The 23,040-nt window shown below is 37.9% G+C and overlaps 1 protein-coding gene and 1 pseudogene across 3 annotated transcripts in view; one reads left to right on the forward strand and one right to left on the reverse strand.

Moving 5' to 3' along the window:
• The window catches only part of ANKRD55 (ankyrin repeat domain 55), a 255,412-nt gene that overhangs the window by 59,128 nt on the left and 173,244 nt on the right, over window positions 1–23,040 (reverse strand). For all 3 annotated transcript variants that reach the window (XM_074358508.1, XM_045525115.2, XM_074358512.1), the window contains exons 4-5: window positions 6,013–6,135; window positions 660–790 (exon numbers count right to left, since the gene is read on the reverse strand). In XM_074358508.1, the coding sequence (XP_074214609.1) occupies window positions 660–790; window positions 6,013–6,135 (254 nt within the window). The remainder of the gene's footprint in view (window positions 1–659; window positions 791–6,012; window positions 6,136–23,040) is intronic.
• Window positions 14,737–21,393, forward strand: LOC105077848 (protein SET-like; annotated as a pseudogene).

The following is a 23,040-nucleotide window of genomic DNA, read 5'->3' on the forward strand; positions in this document are numbered from 1 at the left end:
TAAAGTTGGGAAATGCTAGACTGAAATCTCCTGCACTGAGGACTGGCTCTATACAAGCTTTAATTTGAACACTGATTGTGGGTTGAATCCTATGAATGGTGTTGTCCCTGAAGAATCTGGTCTTTCTCCCCTACTCCCTACCTACCACTCTTCCCAGTTCTCATTGTTCTCACTTTGCTTATCCTTCAGCCTCCACTCAACTAGTTCTACCCCAGAGAGGTAAACTGCAGCTTCAAATGCTAACCCCCACTCAGATGGCTTCTAAAGTTAACTGCCACTAGCATACAGAATAGAGTGAAATGAAGCTTGCTTTCTTTCAATGAAGGGCATTTAATGGAGGGCATTCTTAGAAGGAGTACCAAGTGTGTCTGGAAATGCCTCAGGGGAAATTATGATGCAGTTAAGATGGAAAAGAATATTTCTCTAATGCTGGTATCACCTCTAACTTAGAGGATTGTTAGGAAAATCAAAATGACTTAAATGCATGAAACCAACTCTAAGTGGTATATAAATGTTGGAGATGATCAAAGCAAAGGTTTCAAGTTCTGTTTCTATCGGCCAGCTGCATAAATCCAAGAACACTCTTCAGCAAGTGGGGCCCCACAATGACACATTTAGTCCACTCCACTCCTTAATGCCGCCACACACGCAGTCGGTACCAGATAGGTTGCCAGGCAGAGACTTGTGCGGCCATAAGCGTCCTGCATGTTAATATTTGCTCCCATCTTCAACAGCAGCTTCACTGTGTCCACTTGACGTCCAGAAACTGCATGCATTAAGGGTGTACATCCTGGAATGAGACATTTCAACAGCCTTTAAAAATGTTTGATTTGTGAAATTTATGAACGGACTTTGCCTTTTTATTTATTATGCTCTTTGCAGATAAATGAACAACCCTCAACACAAACCCAGCTGTTGAGCTGAAGAGAGATGATGATTGTTGCTACATTTATATAAACTATGTATTTTTCTGGCCCTATTAAATCTTTTATAATTTTTCAGTAATTGGTTGATTAGGACATTTTGCGCAGATGATAAAATTTGCTTATTACTACCTTGGGAATCAGCACAATTTGGGACGTAACAGGTAGGTTTATCCTGACTTGGTTTGAACAATGCAGAATCTGGAGGTGTCTTTGGAAAGCACTTCAGCCAGGCAGACAGGTGCAGCACACTTTTATTGGAGGTGGTAAGTGATATAGGGCAGTGATGGTAGACTAACCATGTGTTGCACAAATTCTTGCTAAAAGGGGCCATCTTAACTGAAATACTTCTTTGTTTTTAGAATCACTATAGGCCAAGCATTTGGTTTTTCATGTGTTTTCTTCCTGAATAAAAACACAGATGAAATCACACATTCTGACTGACTTTGCAGGGCTGTTAGAACAAGCCAGGCTGGTGAGGCAGAATCCAGGTACTTCACACTCCTCCAGGTGAAGAAAACAACATCAGACACAGTCCCTTGCCCAGCTGAGACTTGTTTAGATGCCTTTTGATTGTAGATTCACATAGACGTTGTGATTTATTTCCAGGTGAATTGCAAACTATGACCTCAGAGATCCCTGAGAATGGATAAATTCTAGGACTGCTGTTCTTACCAAAAGATTGCAGCCTGCAACCCAGTTTTTCTCCATATCTCTCCTTTTTAATACTCTTTCAAGCACCTGTACTGGGTAAAATCAAGAATGAACTGTTATGTCTTAAATAGTGGCAAAATTTCCTTCTTTCTCTCTCTCTCCTTCCCCTCTCCTCTTTCCTTTCTCCTTTTTCTTCTCTCTTTTCTCTCTCTCTCTCTCTACTTTCTCTCCATTCCTCCCTCCTTGGGTCCCTCCATCCTTTACTTCCTTCCTTCCATCCTCTCTTCCTCACTCCCTTCTTTCTTCTCTTTATCTATTTCCTTATTTTATTTTTTGCTTATGGGTGTTTTGAATTGCTCCAGCATCATTTGTTGAAAAGGCTTTCTTTCACTGAATTACATTTGGACCTTTGTCAAAGATCAGTTGAGCATATTTGTGTGAGTCTATTTCTGGGTTTTCTGTTCTTTTCTATTGATCTATGTGTCCATCCTTCACCCAATACACAGTCTTGATTTCTGTAGCTATATAATAAGTCTTGAAATTGAGTAGACTGATTCCTCCCACTTTTTTCTTCTTTCTTAAAATTGTTTTATCTATCCTAGTTTCTCCTAGTTGCCTTCTATACAAATTTCAGATAATCTTGTATAATCTTTTAGATAATCTATAAAAAATCTTGCTGGGGTTTGATAGAAATTGCATGAAACCTGTATATGAATTTGGGGAGCACTGCATGTACCACCTTGAATCTTCTAATCCATGAACATGGTACATCTCTCCATGTATTTAGATCCTTGATTTCTTTCATCAGCATTTTACAGTTTTCAGTATACAAGTCTTGTACATGTTTTGTTTTATTCACACTTAAATATTCTTTACTGAGTGATTTTAATTGGTATCATGGTTTTAATTTTGGTGTCCACTTGCTCATTTCTAGTATATAGAAATAAATTTGTTTTTGTGTATTGATCTTGTACCCTGTGACCTTGCTGGATTTACCAGGTATTGGAAGTTTTTTTCTTTTAGTAGGTTCCTTAGGACTTTCTAAGCTGTGCAAAGAAGGGAAAAGTTTTGTTTTTTCCTTTTCAGTATGTATGCTTTTTATTTCCTTTTCTTGCCTTTTTGCACTGGCTGGAAGTTCCAGCATTATGATGAATATGAGAGAGAGTAGACATCTTTGTTTTGTTCCTGATTTTAGGGGCAAAGCACTCAAGCTTTCACCAGTAAGTAAAACGTTAGCTCTAGGGTTTTTTGCAGATACTCTTTAAAAAAAATTTTTTTTTTCAATGAATGTAAAGTACTATTTTTTATTTTTTTGGTGGGGGGAGGTGATCAGGTTTATTTCTTTAGTTCTTAAGTGGTGGTGCTGGGGATGTAGATACTCTTAATCAAATTGAGGAAGTTCCCCCTTTATTCCTATTTTTCTGTGAGTTTTTAATCATGAATATGTGTTAAATTTTGTCAAATGCTTTTTCTGCATCAATTGATATGATCACATAATTTTTCTTCTGTAGCTGGTTAATATGATGGATTATACTGATTGATTGTCAAATATTGAACCAGACAGAACATTTCTAGGGAAAAAAACAACTTGGTCATGGTATATAATCCTTTTTACATATTACTGAATTCTATTTGCTAATATTTTGCTAAGGATTTCTGTATCTATGTTCATGGGGAATATTGGTCTGTAGGTTTATTTTTCACATCATTTTTTGTCAGGTTTTGATATCAGAGTAATAGTAGCTTCATAAATGTAAATGAGAAGTTTCCTCCTTTTACCTTGTCTGAAAAAGATTATGTAGAATTGATACTAATAATTATTTAAGAATTTGTAGGAGTCTCCAGTAAAATCATCTAGGCCTGATGATGCCTTTTCCTGGGAATTTTTAAATTATGAATTTAATTTTGTTAATAATTATAGCATTATTCAAATAATCCATTTCCTATTGGATGAACTATGGCAGAGTTTATCTCTTTTTTGAAGGAATTAATCCATTTTGTCTAGTCATATTATGAGTGTAGAGTTGTTTTATTTTCTTATTATCCTTCAGATGTCTGCAGAGTCATTCCTGATAGTTGTAATTTGTGTCTTCTTTCATTTTCTCTTCGTCATTGCTAGAGGTTTGTCAATTTAATTGACAGTTTCAAAGAATTAGTTTCTTGTTTCATTGATTTTTCTCTATTTTTCTTTTTCTGTTTTCAATTTCATTGATTTCTATTCTTCTCTTTATTATATCTTTTGTTTGCTTTGGGTTTAGTTTACTTTTCTTTTTCTACATTCTTGAGGTGAGAACTTAGATTATTGATTGATACTTTTTCTCTTTTTAAATGAATGTATTTAGTGCTATACATTTCCCTCTTAGCACTGCTTTAGCTGTATCCCACAAGTTTTGATATGTTGTATCTTTGTTTCCATTCATAGTCAGTCAGTACAAGCCAGGATTGAGTGCAATTAGTCTGACTCTTGTACTTATCACACAAGTGGTATTTAACCTTTTACTCTCCTCATTTCCAACTTCTAGCCCCAACACAGATGTACAAGTAAGCCTGCTTTAAAAACAAACAAAAAACTACCATGGCTAAATTAGGGAGCAACCACTCGCTTTACAAAACATTTTATTGTCATGATAAGGGAATCCCAAGCTCCTCTTGGGATAGGCCAACTGTTAAAAATCATTAATGATTTCTCAGAAATACTAGGTCAGAGAAACCAATGATAGATCCTTTGTTACAGTCCTGTAGCACCCTGAGGCAGCCGCTTCTTCTTCCTCTCCCTCCTGCTCCTCCTCCTTCTCCTCCGTCTTCTCCTTCTTCATCTTCATTTTTCAAGCCTACTTTCTTTCAGTTGTTCAGATTCTCTCACTTCTATTGCTCTATTTTCAAGTTTACTGATCCTTTCCTCTGCCTCCTCATTCTGCTGCTGAGCTTAGCCTTTGAGTGTTTAACTGTAATTATTGTATTTTTCAGTTTAAACATTTTCCATTTGGTTCTTCTTCATATCTGTTACTTCTTTGCTGAGCCTTTCTATTTTTTCATTTGTTTCAAGCATGTTCGTAATTGCTCATTGAAGCATATTTTTTTTCATGGCTACTTGAAATCTTTGCCAGATAATTCTAACATTTTTCCTCTCAGTGTTGGGATCTATTAATTGTCTTTTTTTTTCATTCAGTTTGAGGTCTTCCTGTTTCTTGGTATGATAAGTGATTTTTCTATTGAAACTTGGACATTTGGGGTATTGTGTTATGAGGTGCCTAATCTTACTTAAACCCTCTGTTTTAGCTGCTTTCTTTGACACTGCTCCAAAGGAGAAATGAGGGGATACCACCTTATTATTGCCAGGTGGAAAAAGAAGTTTAAGTTCCCCACTTAGCCTTCATTGACATCTAAGTAGGAGAAGACTCTTCATTACTGGGTGGTAGAGAAAGTCCTAATTCTCAAAAAGGATTCCTGTGACACTGCCCTTGCAGGTAGGGGGATGGGGAGATGAAGACCTTATTACCAAGTAGAGGTGGAGGTCCAGTCTCCCCACTTGGTCTTTGTTAGAATGCATGGGGCTGTTGTCATAGTTTTTTTCTTTTCTTTCCCTTCCTTTTGCTTCCCTTCCCTTCCCTCTCCTCCCCTCCCTCCCTCCCTTTCTCTTCCTTCCTCCCTCCCTCTCCTCTTCCTTACTTTGCCTTCCTGCCTTCCTTCATTTTTTGAAGTGATGTTTGGTGGAATAGACTCTATTGTCTCAAAGTTTTCTGTCTTGCTATGTGGCCCTTTCTTGGTTCTTTGGCTAGAGAACAGACTTTTGTTAGGGGCTTTTTTGGTCTATGTCTGTTGGCATGTCTGCATTATTGACTTATTTGGCACCAAGTCTGGGGATTATAAGGCAAGAAGGAAATCCAGGAAACTTACCACTTTGTCATTTTTTGGGTCCCAAGGTCCTACCTAGTTTGTCATTTTCTCTCCACCTTCTGGAGTGTTCTTATGTTTATTTTATATACAATGTTCAGGATTTTTAGTTGTATTTAGCAAAAGGAATAAATAAAAATGTACTACTTCTACTCCATCTTCCTAGAAACAGAAATCCTCACTCTCTGGCTTTCATAGTCACACTTTCCCAATGTCCATTGCTACCAAAAATGTCCTCCTCTTTCCATATCCCCTTTCTATCTACTTAGCTGATCTACTTTAGTCATTCATACAAAGAAGCTGAAAACAAACTCTACCAACCAACTTTATGAGAAGAAGTGATGTAAAAGAATTAGAAGATTTGTGTCCATGACTCTCATTAAATGAAATACTAAGGGACCTATACATGGCTATAGGCAGGATACTCCTTGTTTCTCCAGTATCAAAGTGGCCTATCAAATATAATTTTATTAACATTGCTCACATCTGGAGGCCATCTCTAAAATGACAGAGCAGGGTTCAAAATGCACAAATAGCTCACCTTCACTGTCACAGCATTCTAGGATGGAAGGGTCTTCCCGAATCACAGCAGTCAGAGCATTGACATCTCCATTAGATGCTGCTTGATAAACCATGTTCAGGTCAACTTCCTCAGATGAATCACCTTCATGAATCAAATAGAGACACACTTAGTGTGTGGAGAGAATTCACTGAAAGAATAACAACACCCAAAGCATCACCCACACAAGTGATTCATGAAAACCTCTCTGGTGAATCCAGGCAGAAGACTGAGTCATCCTGATCACACACACCTTCACCACTTCTAAAGAAAAGTTGACCACTGTGGGCCATGTTGTAGGGTCACCATATATTGGGAAGGAGCCTGAGGGATTAGATGTCCTCTGAGATTTAATGATTCTCTCCAGTCATTCAGACTACTTGAAATCAGTGAGACCAGACTGGGAAGTGGAGCCCTCATCTTGGTTCTGGGTTTCCCTTTTTTGATCTGAAACATGTTACTTTCCCTTTCAATGACTCAGTTTACCCACCCTTGAAAGAGATATTGTGCTCCTTTTTCTCTGTCCTCCAGATGTACTCTCTACCTTTTTCCTCCTGCTCTGTACCCTGAGGGCTGACCCTTGCTAGCTGTATCACCCAGGCCCCCTGCCCCTTAGTGTCCATGGGAGGCACTGACAGGAGAATGATAGGAGAAGAGAGAAAGAGGGGGCATTTCTTCCTGCCTTCCCCTAGTGCAGGGTCTAGCAGTAGCTGCTTCTCTTCCACCAGGAGGACCTCCTCCCCAGAACCAGCCCTCACTGGACTCCTTCCGGTAATACATTGTCCTTTCAACCCTGCCTCATCTCTGTATGTAGTCCCTTCACCAAAAGCCCTTCATCTGAACCATCTGGGATTTCATGACATGGTGTTTCCAGAAGAAACAGAGCTGTATGCAACTCCCTTGAATTTGGTAGCCACCTTTATTATACCTTTGTGCATGACTAGACCAACTAATAGTACTGCCAAAGGTGACAACAGAACTGTGAGTCAAGTGACCCCAGGGGAGCACTGGAAGGTCTTGGAGACAAGCTCTGTTTATGGGGATACCCTTTGTGAGATGCTGTGCCGAGGCGTTCTATTTAAACAACTTCTCCCACACATGGGTTCAGGGAAAATGCATGCATGCGAGAAAAGTTTCTAAAATTGTGTTTTTCTATTAGTGTAGACATTATGCCAGAGAGTCTACAGTTCTAATTGATTTTTAGTTGGCAGTGGTCCTAACCCTCTGGCTTGGTTTCTCTGTCCCAGTATTTCTGGGAAGTCATTAATGACTTTTAAACCAGTTAATCTGCCCCAGGAGAAGCTTGTCACTGAAAATGATTCACTTATGACAACAAACTGCTTTGTAAAGTGAGTGATTTCTCCCTAATTTATCCATGGTAGATTTGTTACTGCAGGTGTTGTTTTCAAAGCTGACTCACCTGTGCATTGCCTGAGGGCTGGAAGTGAGAAGGGAGGGACGTCAAGGTCAAATGTCACTTCTGTGGTAAGTTTAAGGACTCTGGAGCCACACCATTGGGGTTCAAGTCCTGGTGTGTACTAACCAGCTGTGTAAATTTGGGCCAGTTACCCTCTTTGGGCCTTAGTATCCTTATCTTTCAAATGGAGATGATGATGATGACAACCACCTATTTCATAAGGTTGCTGTGAAGAATAAATGAGTTAATATTCAATCTTATGTGCCTTTAGAACAGGGCATAGCATGTAGTAAATGCCGTATATACTTTGCTACTACTACTGTTACCATTTATACGTGTGTGTGTGTGTGCGCGCGCGCGCGTGCACATGTTTAGACAGCATTAGAAATCTGGGACGTGTACAGATGAAGGTCTCTCTGATGATGGCTAGATAAAGGATTCATAGATTGCATAGAGCATTCACTCTGTTAGAAACCCACCCAGGAGCCTAGATGTTTTGTTAAGATTGCTCATGATACCTTTGGACACAAGAAATAGGGCCCAGACTTAAGGACAGAGATGGGCTTGGTACCCGGTTGTACCACATCCAAAGATGCTGGTGATGTCATTTCAGAAGGAAGATCCTGGTGGTGGGCTAAGGAACTCTGTGTTTATAGCCTGTTTATATCTTATACAACATGTTTATATAACATACATAAATGTGTTTATAACCGCATCACTGAGTGCAATAAAATCTGTAAGGCACATTAATCACACTGTTGAGTATATACAGCCGAGAGAAATAAGAAATGCATTGCCTCATAGAATCAGAATCCCAAATAATTTGCCAAATAATTAGGATTCTAATAAGACTGTATTTAATAGGGATAAACATAGGGTAATGTCTCTTGTTCCATAAACTACTTGAACTAATTGAAGGGTGGTTGAACCTGTAGTTTTTGTTCCTCAATATCTCCTCACCCTGCTGGTGACTTTAACCTGGTTATTCTCTAGGGACCACCTCCTCTCCACTTTCAGCCCACAAGCTGATTCAGTGGAGTTGACTATATCCCTGCTCAGGGACAGAACATGTGACCCAGAGCTAAGCCATTCAGCACAAGCATTATTCTGGCCACAGAGATTGGTACAGGGATGTGGCCCAATCAGAATCCATGAAAGGCAATGATACTCTGGATATTTTGGGATTTCTGGGAGGAAGCATTTTTTTTTTTTAACCATTGGTGAATCTAGGAGCTATGGGGGAGATATTATATGGGTGGAGAGCCTAAGAATGAAGACAACACAAGAAGAGCAGAGCTGGGCTAAGAGAAGGAAATAATTGAGACCTGGTGACATCATTTGAATTCCTGAAGCCATACCTTAGGCCATTTGGAACATTTACATATGCCAATAAATTCCTTTTTTGCTTAAGTCAGTTTGCATAAATGTGTTTACTTTTCTTTTTAATCACTGAAGAGTTCTAACTAACAAAAAGTTTAAGTGGTGGCATATTAGAAAAGCATTTAGGTTTTTAGTTGGGCATTTAGTGCAAAGGAATAAACAATGTGACAATAAACTAGTAGGATTCCTGGCTGCAATAATAATAGTCTAGTAACCAGACTGAGGGAGGTAATAGACTTTGTACATTCTTAACTAGTCAGTGTCATGAAGTCTATAGCCTATGGATTAAATGAGCTGTAGGTAGCTAGAGAACATTCAGAGGAGAGTGACAAGAATGGAGTATGGCTGGACTTCATATCATATGATGAACAGTGAAAGGAAATAGATGTGTTTACTCTGGAGATTACTCTTGTGTGGTCATGATGGTTGCTTTCAGATATTTGAAGGTTTTTAAATTTTAATTTAAAAATGTGGTAAATACACATAACAAAATTTGCCATTTTAACCATTTTTAAGTGTAGAGTTCAGTGGCATGATGTACATTCACATTGTTGTGCAGCCATCACCACTATCTCCAGAACTCTTTTCATCTTCCAGAACTCAAACTCTGTACCATTAGACAAATACTCTCCATTTCTCCTGCTCTTCCATATCCTAGAAACCACCGTTTCACTTTCTGTCTCTATGAACTTGATCACTCTAGGTACCTCATTTAAGTGGAATCATACAGTATTTGTCCTTATGTGCCTGGCTTATTTCACTTAGCATAATGCCCATGAGATTCATCCATATTGTAGCATGTGTCAGAATTTCCTTCTTTTTAAAGGTTGAATAATAATCTGTTGTATGTATGTACCACATTTTGTTCATTTATTCAGCCATCAGGGGACACTTGGGTTGTTTCCACCTTTTGCTATTGTGAATAATGGTGCTACAAACATGGGTATACAAATAATTCTTTTAGACTCTGCTTTCAGTTCTTTGAGGTATATACTTAGAAGCAAAATTGCTAGGTAGCATGATAATACTATTTTTAATTTTTTAAGGAAACACCACACTGTTTTCCAATGTGGCTGCAACATTTTATATTCTCACCAACGATGCACAAGGGTTCCAATTTCCCCACGTCCTTATCAATATTTGTTACTTCCTGTTTTTGCTTCATGTGTTTGTTTTAATAATAGCTAGCCTAATGGGTGTGAAGTGATATCTTGTGGTTTTGATTTGCATTTTCCTATGATTAGTGATGCTGAGAATCTTTTCATGTGCTTTTTGGCCATCTGTATATTTTTGGAGAAATGTCTAAGTCCTTTGCCCAGTTTTAATTGGGTTTTTTGTTTGTTTGTTTGTTTGTTTGTTTGTTTGTTAAGCTGTAGAAATTCTCTATATAGTCTGGATATTAACTCATCAGATACATAATTTGCATACATTTTCTCCCATTCTGTAGGTTGCCTTATCACTCTGTTGAAAGTGTCCTGATGCACAAAACCATTTAACACTGATGTAGTTCAATTTGTCTATTTTATCTTTGGTTGTCTGTGCTTTTGTCATCACATCCAAGAAATTACTGCCAAATTCAATGTCATGAAGCTTTCCCCCTTTGTTTTCTTCTGAGAGTTTTACAGTTTTAGGTCTGATATTTAGATCTTTGGCCTACTTTGAGTTATTTTTTATAGACAGTTTTAAGGTAAGGGTCTGACTTCATTGTTTCACATGTGGCTGTCCAGTTGTTCCAGCATTATTTGTTAAAAAGACATTTCTTCCACCACTGAATGGTCTTGGTATCCTTATTGACCACAGATGTATGAGATTATTTATAGACTCAGTTCTGTTCTGTGGATCTATATATCTGTCTTTATGCCAATACTACACTGTTTTGATTGCTGTAGATTTGTAATATGCTTTGAAATCAAAAGTGAGAGACCTTCAACTTTGTTCTTCTTTGGTAAGTTTGTTTTGGCTATTTGTGGTCCCTTGAGATTCCATATGAATTTTAGGATGGACTTTTATATTTCTGCAAAAAGATCATTGGGATTTTGATAGAGATTGCATCAAATCTGTAAATCTCTGGGTAGTATTGACATCTTAACAATATTATCTTCTGATCAATGAAACACAAGATGTCTTTCCATTTTATTGGTGTTTTCTTTAATTTCCAGCAGTGTTTTGTAGTTTTCAGTGTACAAGTCTTTTTTGCCTCTGGGCTAAGTTTGTTTCTAAGTATTTTATTCTTTTTTTTTTTATCATTTATTTATTAGTTTATTTTTTCTAACTTTTTTTTTACTGAGTTCTAGTCATTTTACAATGTTGTGTCAAATTCCAGTGTAGAGCACAATTTTTCAGTTGTACATGAACATACATATATTCACTGTCACATTTTTTTCACTGTGAGATACCACAAGATCTTGTATATATTTCCCTGTGCTATACAGTACAATCTTGTTTATCTATTCTACATTTTGAAATCCCAGCCTGTCCCTTCCCACCCTCTGCCCCCTTGGCAACCACAAGTTTGTATTCTGTGTCTCTGAGTCTGTTTCTGTTTGTATTTATGTTCTTTTTTTGTAGATTCCATATATGAGCAATCTCATATGGTATTTTTCTTTCTCTTTCTGGCTTACTTCACTTAGAATGACATTCTCCAGGAACATTCATGTTGCTGCTAATAGCGTTATGTTGTTGGTTTTTATGACTGAATAGTATTCCATTGTATACATATACCACATCTTCTTTATCCAGTCATCTGTTGATGGACATTTAGGCTGTTTCCATGTCTTGGCTATTGTAAATACTGCTGCTATGAACACTGGGGTGCAGATGTCTTTTTGAAGTAGGGTTCCTTCTGGATATATGCCCAGGAGCAGGATTCCTGGGTCATATGGTAAGTCTACTCCTAGTCTTTTGAGGAATCTCCACACTGTTTTCCATAGTGGCTGCACCAAACTGCATTCCCACCAGCAGTGTAGGAGGGTTCCCCTTTCTCCACAGCCTCTCCAGCATTTGTCATTTGTGGATTTTTGAATGACGGCCATTCTGACTGGTGTGAGGTGATACCTCATTGTAGTTTTGATTTGCCTTTCTCTGATAATTAGTGATATTGAGCATTTTTTCATGCGCTTATTGATCATTTGTATGTCTTCCTTGGAGAATTGCTTCTTTAGGTCTTCTGCCCATTTTTGGATTGGGCTGTTTGTTTTGTTCTTACTGAGTCATATGAGCTGCTTATATATTCTGGAGATCAAGCCTTTGTTGATTTAATTTGCAGAAATTTTCTCCCATTCCGTAAGTTGTCATTTTGTTTTACTTATGGTTTCCTTTGCTGTGCAGAAGCTTGTAAGTTTAATTAAGTCCCATTTGTTTATTCTTGCTTTTATTTCTATTGTTTGGGTTTTTTTTTAAATTCTTTTTGATGCTACTGTAAACAATTATTTTTCAAAGAGCTTTTAAGCAGAAAATTTTATGGTTAAATACTTCTGTGAAACTCTAGCAGTTAGAAATAGCAGCGAGTGAGACTGACAGAAGGGTATTTTAAGTTTTAGAACACTGTAAAAATGTTCTGGGTTACCTCAAGAGTTAGTGAGCTTCCTGTCATTAAAGATGGTCAACCTTGGCTAGACAGTCACCACAGAAGTGTGTTGCAGAAAGAATTCAGACAGAGAGTGAAGCACAAGGTAGGGGGAAGGGAAGATGTGTGAGGCAAAACAGAATGTACCTCAGAGTTTCTTCCAACCCTGAGAAACCATACTAAATTACACAGTGATTAGCAAATAAGAAATGAAGGAACTTCCATAGAAATTGTGTAGAAACAGTCAATTTAAATTGCAGTCAATGCAAATAATTAAGCCTACTACTATTAATACATAAATTCTTTCTTGTCTCCTTCCTTCTTTCCTTATCCATCTGGCTATCTATTATTTATCTATATTCCGTCTACCTGTCTATCTATCTATCATCTATCTATCTATCAAGTATCATCTGTCTACCATCAATTTGTCATCTATTTATCTTTCTTACCATTCAGCTTTAGAGGAGGAGCATGGTTTGAATAGCTTTTGCCTCCCTAACTGTGTGAAAGTTGAAACAGACAGACTTATATATGGGTGCATAAAGAGAAATTCTAAAATTCACAGAGGGAGTGAGACTGAAAGTAGAGAAAATGGAAAACAGACATAAAGGAAATAGGATGAAAGAAGCATGTGAACAGATGTAGATTATATTTTATTAAAAATTATCTATGTATATATTTATATACAAAAAATATAAGACTAGAAGAACCTGCATCAAAACATCAGTAATCTCTTAGATATTATTCACAACTTTCTGTATTTTCCAAATTTTCTATAATGAACTTACGTATTTTTATAATCATCAAAATACACCAAGTTTTAAATGTTGAGAGAGTAGTATGTCTTACTAGGTTTACATTAATGTGTTACTACTAGAAGGGTAGACAGAGACTAGTGTGTCTGAGAAAACAAGTGCTTGATATTTGATAAGGTGCTGAAAAAGGAAAAACACACATGTATTTTGCTAATTCTGACCTTTATGAATACCCTAGTAAATTAGAAAAAAAAGGTACATATTTAAATTTTTATTAATTTTGACCTGAAAATTAGGACAGACTTTATTGAAATCATCTATTTCCCTCATTTTTCTTGGCTACAAACCTTGTGAACAGTTTTCTGGGGGTATTGCAAATGATCTACCTAATTCCAAGGGCCCAACTCTTGAATAGTGGGACTTCAGACATATGACAGGCTGCTAGAAATGTTTTGGATTAGAGTCTTCCTCAAGAGCTTCTCAGATTTTGTACAGATGTGGGTTCCTTTTCTAGAGCTTCTCATAGTGGCTCTGTCCCTGGATTATTGTGGAGTTCCTTGGGAAAGCCCTTGATCACATTAAATTACTGAGCCCACTTTGTTGAAATTACTCAGAGGTTAGCTTGGCATTTGTTCTGCTTAAGCTGCGATCGTTTTGTGGCACAGCCAGGTCAATATAAGGATAGATCAGGGACTTCAGTTTCAAGAGTCCAGACCAAGGGTCTTGAGAGGATTTCTTTGGCTCATTCTATTCTGAGGACCCTTGGGTGGCTGAACTGAGAGTCCTCAGTGAAGTGTGGATTCATTTTGGGCAACTAAAGAGGATTCTGCAGATATTTCTTAGATTGTTTTTTTGAGTGGAACTGATTGTGTCTAAAGAACTGAAATTTATTCATTCATCCATCTACTTAACATCTACTGTAGGCTCGTGAAATTGCAGGTACAAAGGTTGCAGAGTCTTTTTTCCTTAGAAAGAAGACATGACTTACTGGGAAAACACGTGTGTAATTTATGATTGAGATACACCAGGGATATTACAGCAAGACAGAGGAAGGATTATTTAAATGAAGAGTTTCTTGGGCATTCTCCTAACCCAGATTTGTTTATCCTCCCACAGGATTATCCTGGGTGCTTTAGAACAGTGCAGAGATTGTATTTTGGGGGCTGCCTAGAGTGATACACTTTGAGGGAAGATGCCAGGCCTTTGCTACTCCCCAGAGGCTCCATGTAACAATATTGCCACCCACTGGTGATAAAGAGTGTCTGTGGGCCTTGACCTGGGCCCTGGGCCAGGACGCTACCAGTTCTGCTGGTAGAATTAAAAGCCAGTCGGGAACACTCTGGCCAAGCAGGAACAAGTTTAAGGTCATTGATACAGTTGGCTGCCATCAAAACCATGTTAGTTTCATGTGACTCATCCTATATATAACGTGACACACAGCATATACACATGGAGGCAATATAGGAAAATGATAGGAGCACAGGCTCTGGGCCCTAGTCTCCAGAGTTTGAATCCTAACACTGCCACTGCTAGCTGTGTGATCTTGGGTGAGTTACTTAACCTCTCTATTCCCTTTCTTCACTTGTCAAATGGGTAAGAATAGTATTTACTTCGTAGGGTTGTTCTGAGAGCTAAATGAGCTCGTCCACATAAAATGCAATGCCTGCAACAAAGAATTCAAAGCATGTCACTTTTATGTATTATACTTCGACATGGAGAGGAACCTCTGTCTTCTTTTCCCTTAATGAGACTCTTTGCCTTGATCAGCAGGCTGTAGACATTTTGTGAGCTGAAACATTTTGCTATTTCTCATGTTTTCTCCTCCAGTCCCTCAGGGTGTATTGGCTGAGGCTGTAAGAGTGTATTACGAAGTGCCAGTCATATGGGAGGAAGAAAAAGAGTTTCTTTCTAACATTTTAAAGAGAAAAATAGCTCCAAGCTTTCTGCATGTAACAGCTGAGAACAAATACTCAAAGCAACCTTCATGCCGTGGGAGTGGAAAAGAAGGGATTTCATTCTGTGGGGAGGAAGTCTTGCAACAATATTATCTCAAGGGTAAATATCTGGCCACAATCAGGCCTTTCTCCATAACCAGACTTGTGATGCAACACACGTTGTGGTTCTTTGAATCTCAGCATCTTTGTGTTCCTCAGGGTGATTCTTCTGACCTGTGAAAGCCATTCCCTGGTTAGCACCTCTACCGGACATGGGGTGGGGGAGAGTTCTGGCAAGTGGAATTGGCTGTTTTAAGAAGCATGTCTGTATTGAACTTCAGTAATAATGATGCCTCCTTGGAATACATTTTCATAGAATGAACTTTCATTTTAATAATACTAATCCTTAAAGAGATCTCAATTTTTAATGCATAGGACCTTTAGCACATGTGCAATAAATGGATTGATTGATGTAGTATGGGTTTTCTCCCATACTGGAGTCCTGTGGAAATCTTGATATTAAAAGTACTGTGTCAAGAAGTTCTTGGTAAGCAGGCCAATATAAATCTTAGATGACTTTCTTGAAGTAACCTTCATAAAAGTCTGTCTAGCCTTTCTGGCCTTTGGAAATTGAAAAATAAGACAAGTGTTATTTTGCCCACCCTTCCTTTGATTTTCTTTATTTTTTTCTGGATCAAAAGTATGACACTACCCACTTCTTTCACTTTCCAGAAATGGCAGGTGTTCATGTCAGTAATTTGCCTTTTTAACTGCAGACTCTGGAAGGTGAAGAATAGGTGAAGAAGCAGGGTTTGTTTAGTTTTGATAAGACTCAGTTGGACATGACAGCTGTTTTCAAATATTGAAAAAGCTGGAAGAGTTTGGACTTGTTCTCTGTAGATCCAGAGGGAAGAACTAGTTCGGGTGGATAGAAATTGGAATAATTGAGACTTTTAATGACTAGAGCTGCTCAGAACTGGAAGGGATCATCTTGTGAGCTGTGTACTTCTCATCACTACCTACATCTAAGCAGATTCTGATCAGGCATATCTTGGGATACTCTTGAGATGTCTGTATTGAGTGGAAAGTTGACCTCTAAGGTTCCTTCTGTGATTGATATTCTGTGTGTCTTTTGCACATCTGTGGAGAAACAAAAAATTGAATCACCTGCTGTTTATGAACTATTGGGCTGAAACAGATTTGGGGAAGTGGGTCTTCCTTGGGTCCTTTAAAAGGCATCTTCCTAGTGGCCCTCTACAGTGGCCACTTGTAAAATGGTTTTGATCTCCTAAAAATAGTTTAAGAAAACAAATGTAATTTGGGTGCAAGTCTAAGTGTTAGAGACTGAACAAATCTATCACTCTGTAGTTCTTTAGCTTTGCATCACTCCTGAAGCCCTGTTGCAGCCATGTTCAGTCAGCTGGGTTTCCATGGATGTCTTCATTGTCTGGACCCTGCTTTCTACCTCTTCATGACTGTCTCATGGGTTCCTAAAGATATTTGAAGGCAATTGAATGGAATTGCTTCTTACTACATTGGGGCTGTTGCTTTATAAAAGGCACAGAGTAAGACCCAACCTGGTGAATAATTACCCTTCATGTAACCCCACTAGAATTTTGTCAGTGTGGCTTGCTTTTATTACAGAAAAAAAACTCAAACATTAGATAGTAGAAGTTAGAGTAGTGTTGGATACATTGTGGACACTTGATAAATATGTTTATTGATTTAATCAGCATATTCTTTCCCCATTGGCAAATTGAAGAGGAGTAGATACACAAAATGAAAACTCATTCTTCCTAATCCTTAGGAATAGAATTAGGAAAAGTAATGGAAGAAGGTCTTCTTCCTTTAAAGTTTTATAAGGCATATTGCTAGCATTTCAAATAGAGTTGAAATAAATGATCAGCTTCCCTCAATTCTCATGTACTACAGATAAATGGTTAAGTAAGGCGGGTTTAAATTATATTGTCAGGGCTGTATGTAATATTGTGAGTTCTGAAAAAGGAACAACAGAAATGACTTCTCAGTAACCAAGAGATTTGACTTTTCAGTTAAATCTCATAAAGAGCCTTCTTTTTGACCAACTAACATATCAGCCAAGTGTGTTACTCTGGGTTCAGTTCTCTATTTTGTAAAATGAGGTTGACTGCACCCCTGGATCTCAACCCTGGTTTAACATTAGAATAACCTTGGGAGATTAGAATAAACCTGATGCCTGAGAACTAACCCCAGATATTTTGATTTAATTGATCTGACATTTTATAAGTTATTTCATTTTGGATTACAAAAATTATGAGAATACAGATAAGAAGAAAATACGTACTCAAGGAAAATCACCATTAAGATGTTGATGTGCTGTATGGACTTGTCTTAGTGGCAGGTGGGCTTGCTTCCCGCCCACCTTCCATCCTGGAGCCTCTGTTCCTCTACCTGCTTGTGTAATGCAGTACGGGAGTGGGGAGAAATGCTAGCGGGAATGTGCAGTTGTGAGCCTCTGCTTTTTCAGTCTCCCCACTCAAAATCTAATCTGTCTCCTGCCCCCCATTCTGCACCCAAAATGGACATGACTGAAAACAAGTAAGCTAACCCAAAGGGCATATAAAAGTTCCCAAGGAACAAGCATAAGAGTTACAAGGTACAAAAGCTGTGAGGCTAGGAGGCATAGAACAGGAGGAGAAAGTTCTGGAAAGTGCTACAGCCTGGGGTGGGTAGCACCCTAGGACAGTGGACTCGTGTCTGTGGCTGAAGCCTGGGGGCACTGGCTGCTGGTGGGGCAGGACTAGCTGACCAGGGTAGCAATGCAAATCCCAAATTTCCCACACTGTGATCTTTCTATGGATTAGAATACAATCATAGAACTTGAAGAAAATGACTGAAATTTTCTGAGATCCAGTGTAAGTGTGGCTAACACTCAGGCCATTTTGTTACTCATTTATTAAGTAAATCTTTGTCTCTCTTCCCACTCTGAATTCTTCCACAATAAGGGATCAGATCAAGAGCGATATTAAAAGGATCTAATGACTGGTTTGTCAGGTCCCCCATCAGAACAGAGGCAGGCCTAACTGCTGGAGCAGGATTGATAACTTTTTAGGTGCTGGATTGTGGGTAGAATGTGTGTGAGAGAGTGTGTGTGTGAGAGAGTGTGTGTGTGTGTGTGTGTGTGTGTGTCCCTGGGGAATGGCTGGAGCAATCCCTACTGATATGAGGATATAGAGTATTTTAATATTGTAACAACCAGTGAATAATAGTTCTAAGCATAGTGCTAGAGTTACATTTTACAGAAAAAAAAATCACGCTGTACATATAATTTTGATTTTTGCTCTTTTTCAAAAACTTAATATTTGGATCATAAATATTTTTCCATGTTATAAGGTAAGATTTAAAAATGTTATTTATAAAGTGTGGCATAAAATCCCATTAGTACAGTTGATTTAATCATTCTTATTATTGAACATTTAAATTATTTTCCTTTAGGGGGAATTATTAATTCTGTGGCTATTCCAAATAATGCTGTAACATTCTCACACATATGTCTTTTTGTGCATCTTTGATTATTTCCTTTGGACCCATTCTTAGAAGTGAACTTGGGAATCAATGGATCTGATTCTGCCAAATTGCCCTACAGAAAGGTTCACCCAACACATCCTCCCCAAGGAGGGCTTGAGAGCATACATTTCACCTCATTCTTAATGATACTGTGCATTATTGTTCCTTAAAAATTAATGTTGATGTGGAAGAAGGAAAATAGTTTACCATTTTCAATGATCATTACTTTTATTGATCCTGAGAGAGAAGTTTTTTCATATGTCTATGGCCATTTCATGAATTATTTATTGGTGTCCTTTACATATTATCTCAAGGTATTTGTCTTTATCTAATTTATCTAATTTCTAGATACGTTAAGAACACTAGCTCTACATCTGTTACCTATGCTGTAGTTACTTTTCTTGGTTTTCCGCTTAAGTTCTCCAATTGTTTTGTTGGTTTTTAAAAAATACATTTTCAAAATCTATGGACATCACATTTATGATTCATTGCTTTTATGATTAAAATGGTCATAACCATCATAAAAGGTTGGAACCTTATACTTATTTATTTGTTAACATTTAGCTATAATTAATATATGAGACTTTTAAGCTTTATTTTTGTATGCCGCAATTATTTTTTCCCCAAATATTGGCTAATCCTCCCTCTCCTTACTAATGTGTAATGGCAACCTTACCGTATAGTACTCATTCATTATTAACACCTTGGAAGAGACTCCTCCTACAGCCCACTCACTGGAAGTGTGGCTTGGAAGGCAGGGATCCCAGAGCTACCTTCTCTGTAGTGGTGTATACATGAATTTGGGGATATGGCTAAAGTGCACCTCAGTCACATTCCGCAGAGTCTTGTGGTCTGTCTATAGTCAAGGTATTTAGCTTTTCTGTGCTTCCTCCAGTTTTGAATTCTAGAATTCTGAGTAGCATATTTAAAGGAATTAAAAAACTTAGAACAATCCTAAAGTTAGCAAAAATTGCAATACAATCACTTCTATGGCAAAACAATGTCTCCCAGTAGCTACGAAAGCATCCACAGTTATGGCACTGCTCCCAAGGGTCTCTGTCACCGTCTGAATGACAATCATGATGATGGTCAACAACTATGCCATGCTTATTATGCGCCAGGCACTATGCTAAACCTTTTCTGTAAATCAACTCATTTAATTCTCACCTTATGAGAATTAATGTCATTTTATGGACTGGGAAACTGAGGCACAGGGCAGGAAGGGGACTTCCGCAAAGTTACACAGGAAGTAGGTGGTGAAACTCAGATAAGACTGTAGGCTGTTGGGCCTGAGAGCCTATCCTGTGACCAGTGTGCACTATTATCTATCACTGTCCGTTCACTCAGGAGGCAAAGCCCTCATATATTCCAGAGAACTTGTGACCCTTAGTGCTGGACAGCATTCCACATTCCATTCTCTTGTACTCACAGCAGACTGTACTCTACTCTCCTCAAGCTGTGTGGCTCAGCATTCTGCTGGACAGACATTACTATGCTAGAGTTTATACTCATTTGTAGCAAATCAAAATATACACACTAATTGAAAATTGGAAACGCATCTTTTAAGAGCTGGTTTTACACAAGGGAGAGAATTAAAGTTAGTGGTAATAGCATACTCATATGAGGTTGAGTGAATTCCTTTAAAATGTTAAGATAAATGTCAAATGACCAAGGAACAAAAAATTCTCATACTGAAGTACAGAAAAAGAGAGTTCTCCCAGCTCCTTTGACGTGTGCCTCCCTTGGGTAAGTCCTTTTCTCACAGCGTGGCCCCAAACACCAGTCTGCACTTCCACCTCGAGCCAGAAACCAAAGAAACCGAGACTGACTCCTGCCCCCAGGCCCAAGGGAACATGAAGCCTCTCCGAACTTGCCGAAGGAAGAAAAAGCACAACAGGAAGCAACTGAACATACTGGTGAAGTACAAAATGAATAGACAGACTTAATGAACAGCTAGTGAGGAAATTTTGAAAGTAGATCAGAAATATAACAAACCCTGCCAACCATTTTTCTCAGAAGAGGTAGGAACTGATCACCAAAATCCCAAATTTGGGGGTAGGAACATTTGTCAGCCATCCACAAGTGTCTGCATTGCTTAGGGAGGAGGATGAAGAGGTGCTGCATTATTTGACAAGAGTTGAAGTGACAGAATTTGAAGACATTAAATCAGGTTACAGAATAGATTTTTATTTTGATCAAAACTCTTACTTCGAAAATAAAGTTCTCTCAAAAGAATTTCATCTGAATGAGAGTGGTGATCTATCTTCAAAGTCCACTGAAATCAAATGGAAATCTGGAAAGGATTTGATGAAATGTTCAAGACAAACAGAATAAAGCTGGTAGAAGGAGACAGCATGAGGAACCTGAGAGCTTCTTCACCTGGTTTACTGATCATTCTGGTGCAGGTGCTGATGAGTTAGGAGAGGTCATCAAAGATGGTGTTTGGCCAAATCTATTACAGTACTACTTGGTTCCTGACATGGATGATGGGGAAAGAGAAGAAAAAAGTGATGATGATGAAGAAGAAGGAAGATACTGATGAAGAAGGGGCTGAGGATGAAGGTGAATAAGATGAAATGATGAGATGGCAAAGAAGGAGAGGAAGATGAAGGAGCAGATGTCTAATGGAACACTGATGGATTCCAACCTTTAAAAAATTTTTTTCTACAGTCCCTGGGAGCAAATTGCAGTCTTTTCATTTATTTTTCTCTCCTCTTGTGCTCAGTCATCCTGCTTCTGAGGTCTCTTTTCTCCTTTTTTTAAAAATTTTTTTAACATTTTTTTATTGATTTATAATCATTTCACAATGTTGTGTCAAATTCCAGTGTAGAGCACAGTTTTTCAGTTATACCTGAACATATATATATTCATTGTCACATTTCTCTGTGAGCTACCATAAGATCTTGTATATATTTCCCTGTGCTATACAGTATAATCTTGTTTATCTATTCTATATTTTGAAATCCCAGTCTTTTCTCCTTGATACCATGGTTCTCAACTTGTTTGGGGGGGGAAATACCTTGAGCAGAATTCAATGGGAAAAGAATCTCTACCCTTTTCTGTTCCAAATTCATTTTTATCCCTTCTTGTCTCAACAAAAACTTTATGGGATTAACACCATCATGCTCTGTGGGAAAAAATAAAAACCTTCTGCTCCCTTAGCTCTGCTGGAAGCTGGAGGGTGCTAGGCCCTGGGTAGTAGTGCATAGAATTCTAACTTTTTCCCTCCTTTCTCTGCATATTGTTTAAAAAAAGAAAAAAAAAACCTAGAAAAATAAAAGGGATTATAGAAGGTCAGCAAAGGGTGGGTTTGAGATGTTTGGGTGGGTTAAATGGGCATTTTGACAACATGGCTTCTCCTTTGTTATGTTTAATTGTGATGTTTAATGGACACTGTTGCAGTTTAAAATGGCATTTTAAAATTAAAATTCTCTCCTAATGATGATTTGAGCCCTGCCACTCGATGGGAGAATCAGCAGAATATATAGGATCTTATTTGTAATTGACATTCTCTATTGTAATTTTGTTCCTATTTAAAATTTTTCTTTTTGTTTCACAGAAAAGGAAAGATGATGCTCAGTTTTAAACCTTAAAAGCGTACAAGTTGTTTTTTTACAATAAAACTAAATGTGTACACAAAGAAAAAAAAGAAAAACAAGAAAAGTGAAAATTTTCTAATTATTATATGGATTCATTTTTAAGTTTAATGTCATTTCAGTAAGAGTTCCAACAGGTTTTTTTTGAGGGGGTGGTGAGCTCAGAAAAATGATACTAATTTTCATTTGTAAAAATAAATGGATAACTTTATGCTTTAATGAAGAAACAAAGACTATAGTTAAGTATTTGCTTATTTGTACATAGAATGTCAGTAAGGATGCAGAAGAAACTGCTCACATTGTTTGCCTCCAGGAGGGGATTTGAACGGCTGAAGGAGTTGGGGTGGGAGGAGACTTTTCACTATACATTGTTTTACACCCTGAAATTGCATGAATGTATTATCATTCTAAAAGCAAAAACAAACAAAAAGAGGAAACAAAAAATGGGTAAAAATATCCAGTAAAATTGGAAAGAAAAGTATTCAGGGAGGATTCCTCTATCAAATAGTAAAACATTATGAAACTATAATAATTTAAACAGTGAGATTGTGCCTCAAGACTAGATATTCCTAGAACAGCATAGAAAGTTTAGAAATCTGCCTGGCACCAGCATGGAATATGGAAGCTAACAGGTAGGCTGGCTTTTAAGCAGTGGGATGAGTTTTATCTAGAAGGTAAGTCTTAGACTCAGAGGACAGAACACTAGAAACAGAGGAAAGGGAAAGTGGAAGTACTGCAAGACCTACAAGCTATCTAGAGAATTATTTTCCTTCTGATGTGGTTCAGGAAAACCACAGAATTTGCTCAGGCAATTCTG

This window comes from Camelus bactrianus, chromosome 3 (assembly GCF_048773025.1).
Source record: "Camelus bactrianus isolate YW-2024 breed Bactrian camel chromosome 3, ASM4877302v1, whole genome shotgun sequence".
In the NCBI taxonomy this organism is placed as follows: Eukaryota; Metazoa; Chordata; class Mammalia; order Artiodactyla; family Camelidae; genus Camelus; species Camelus bactrianus.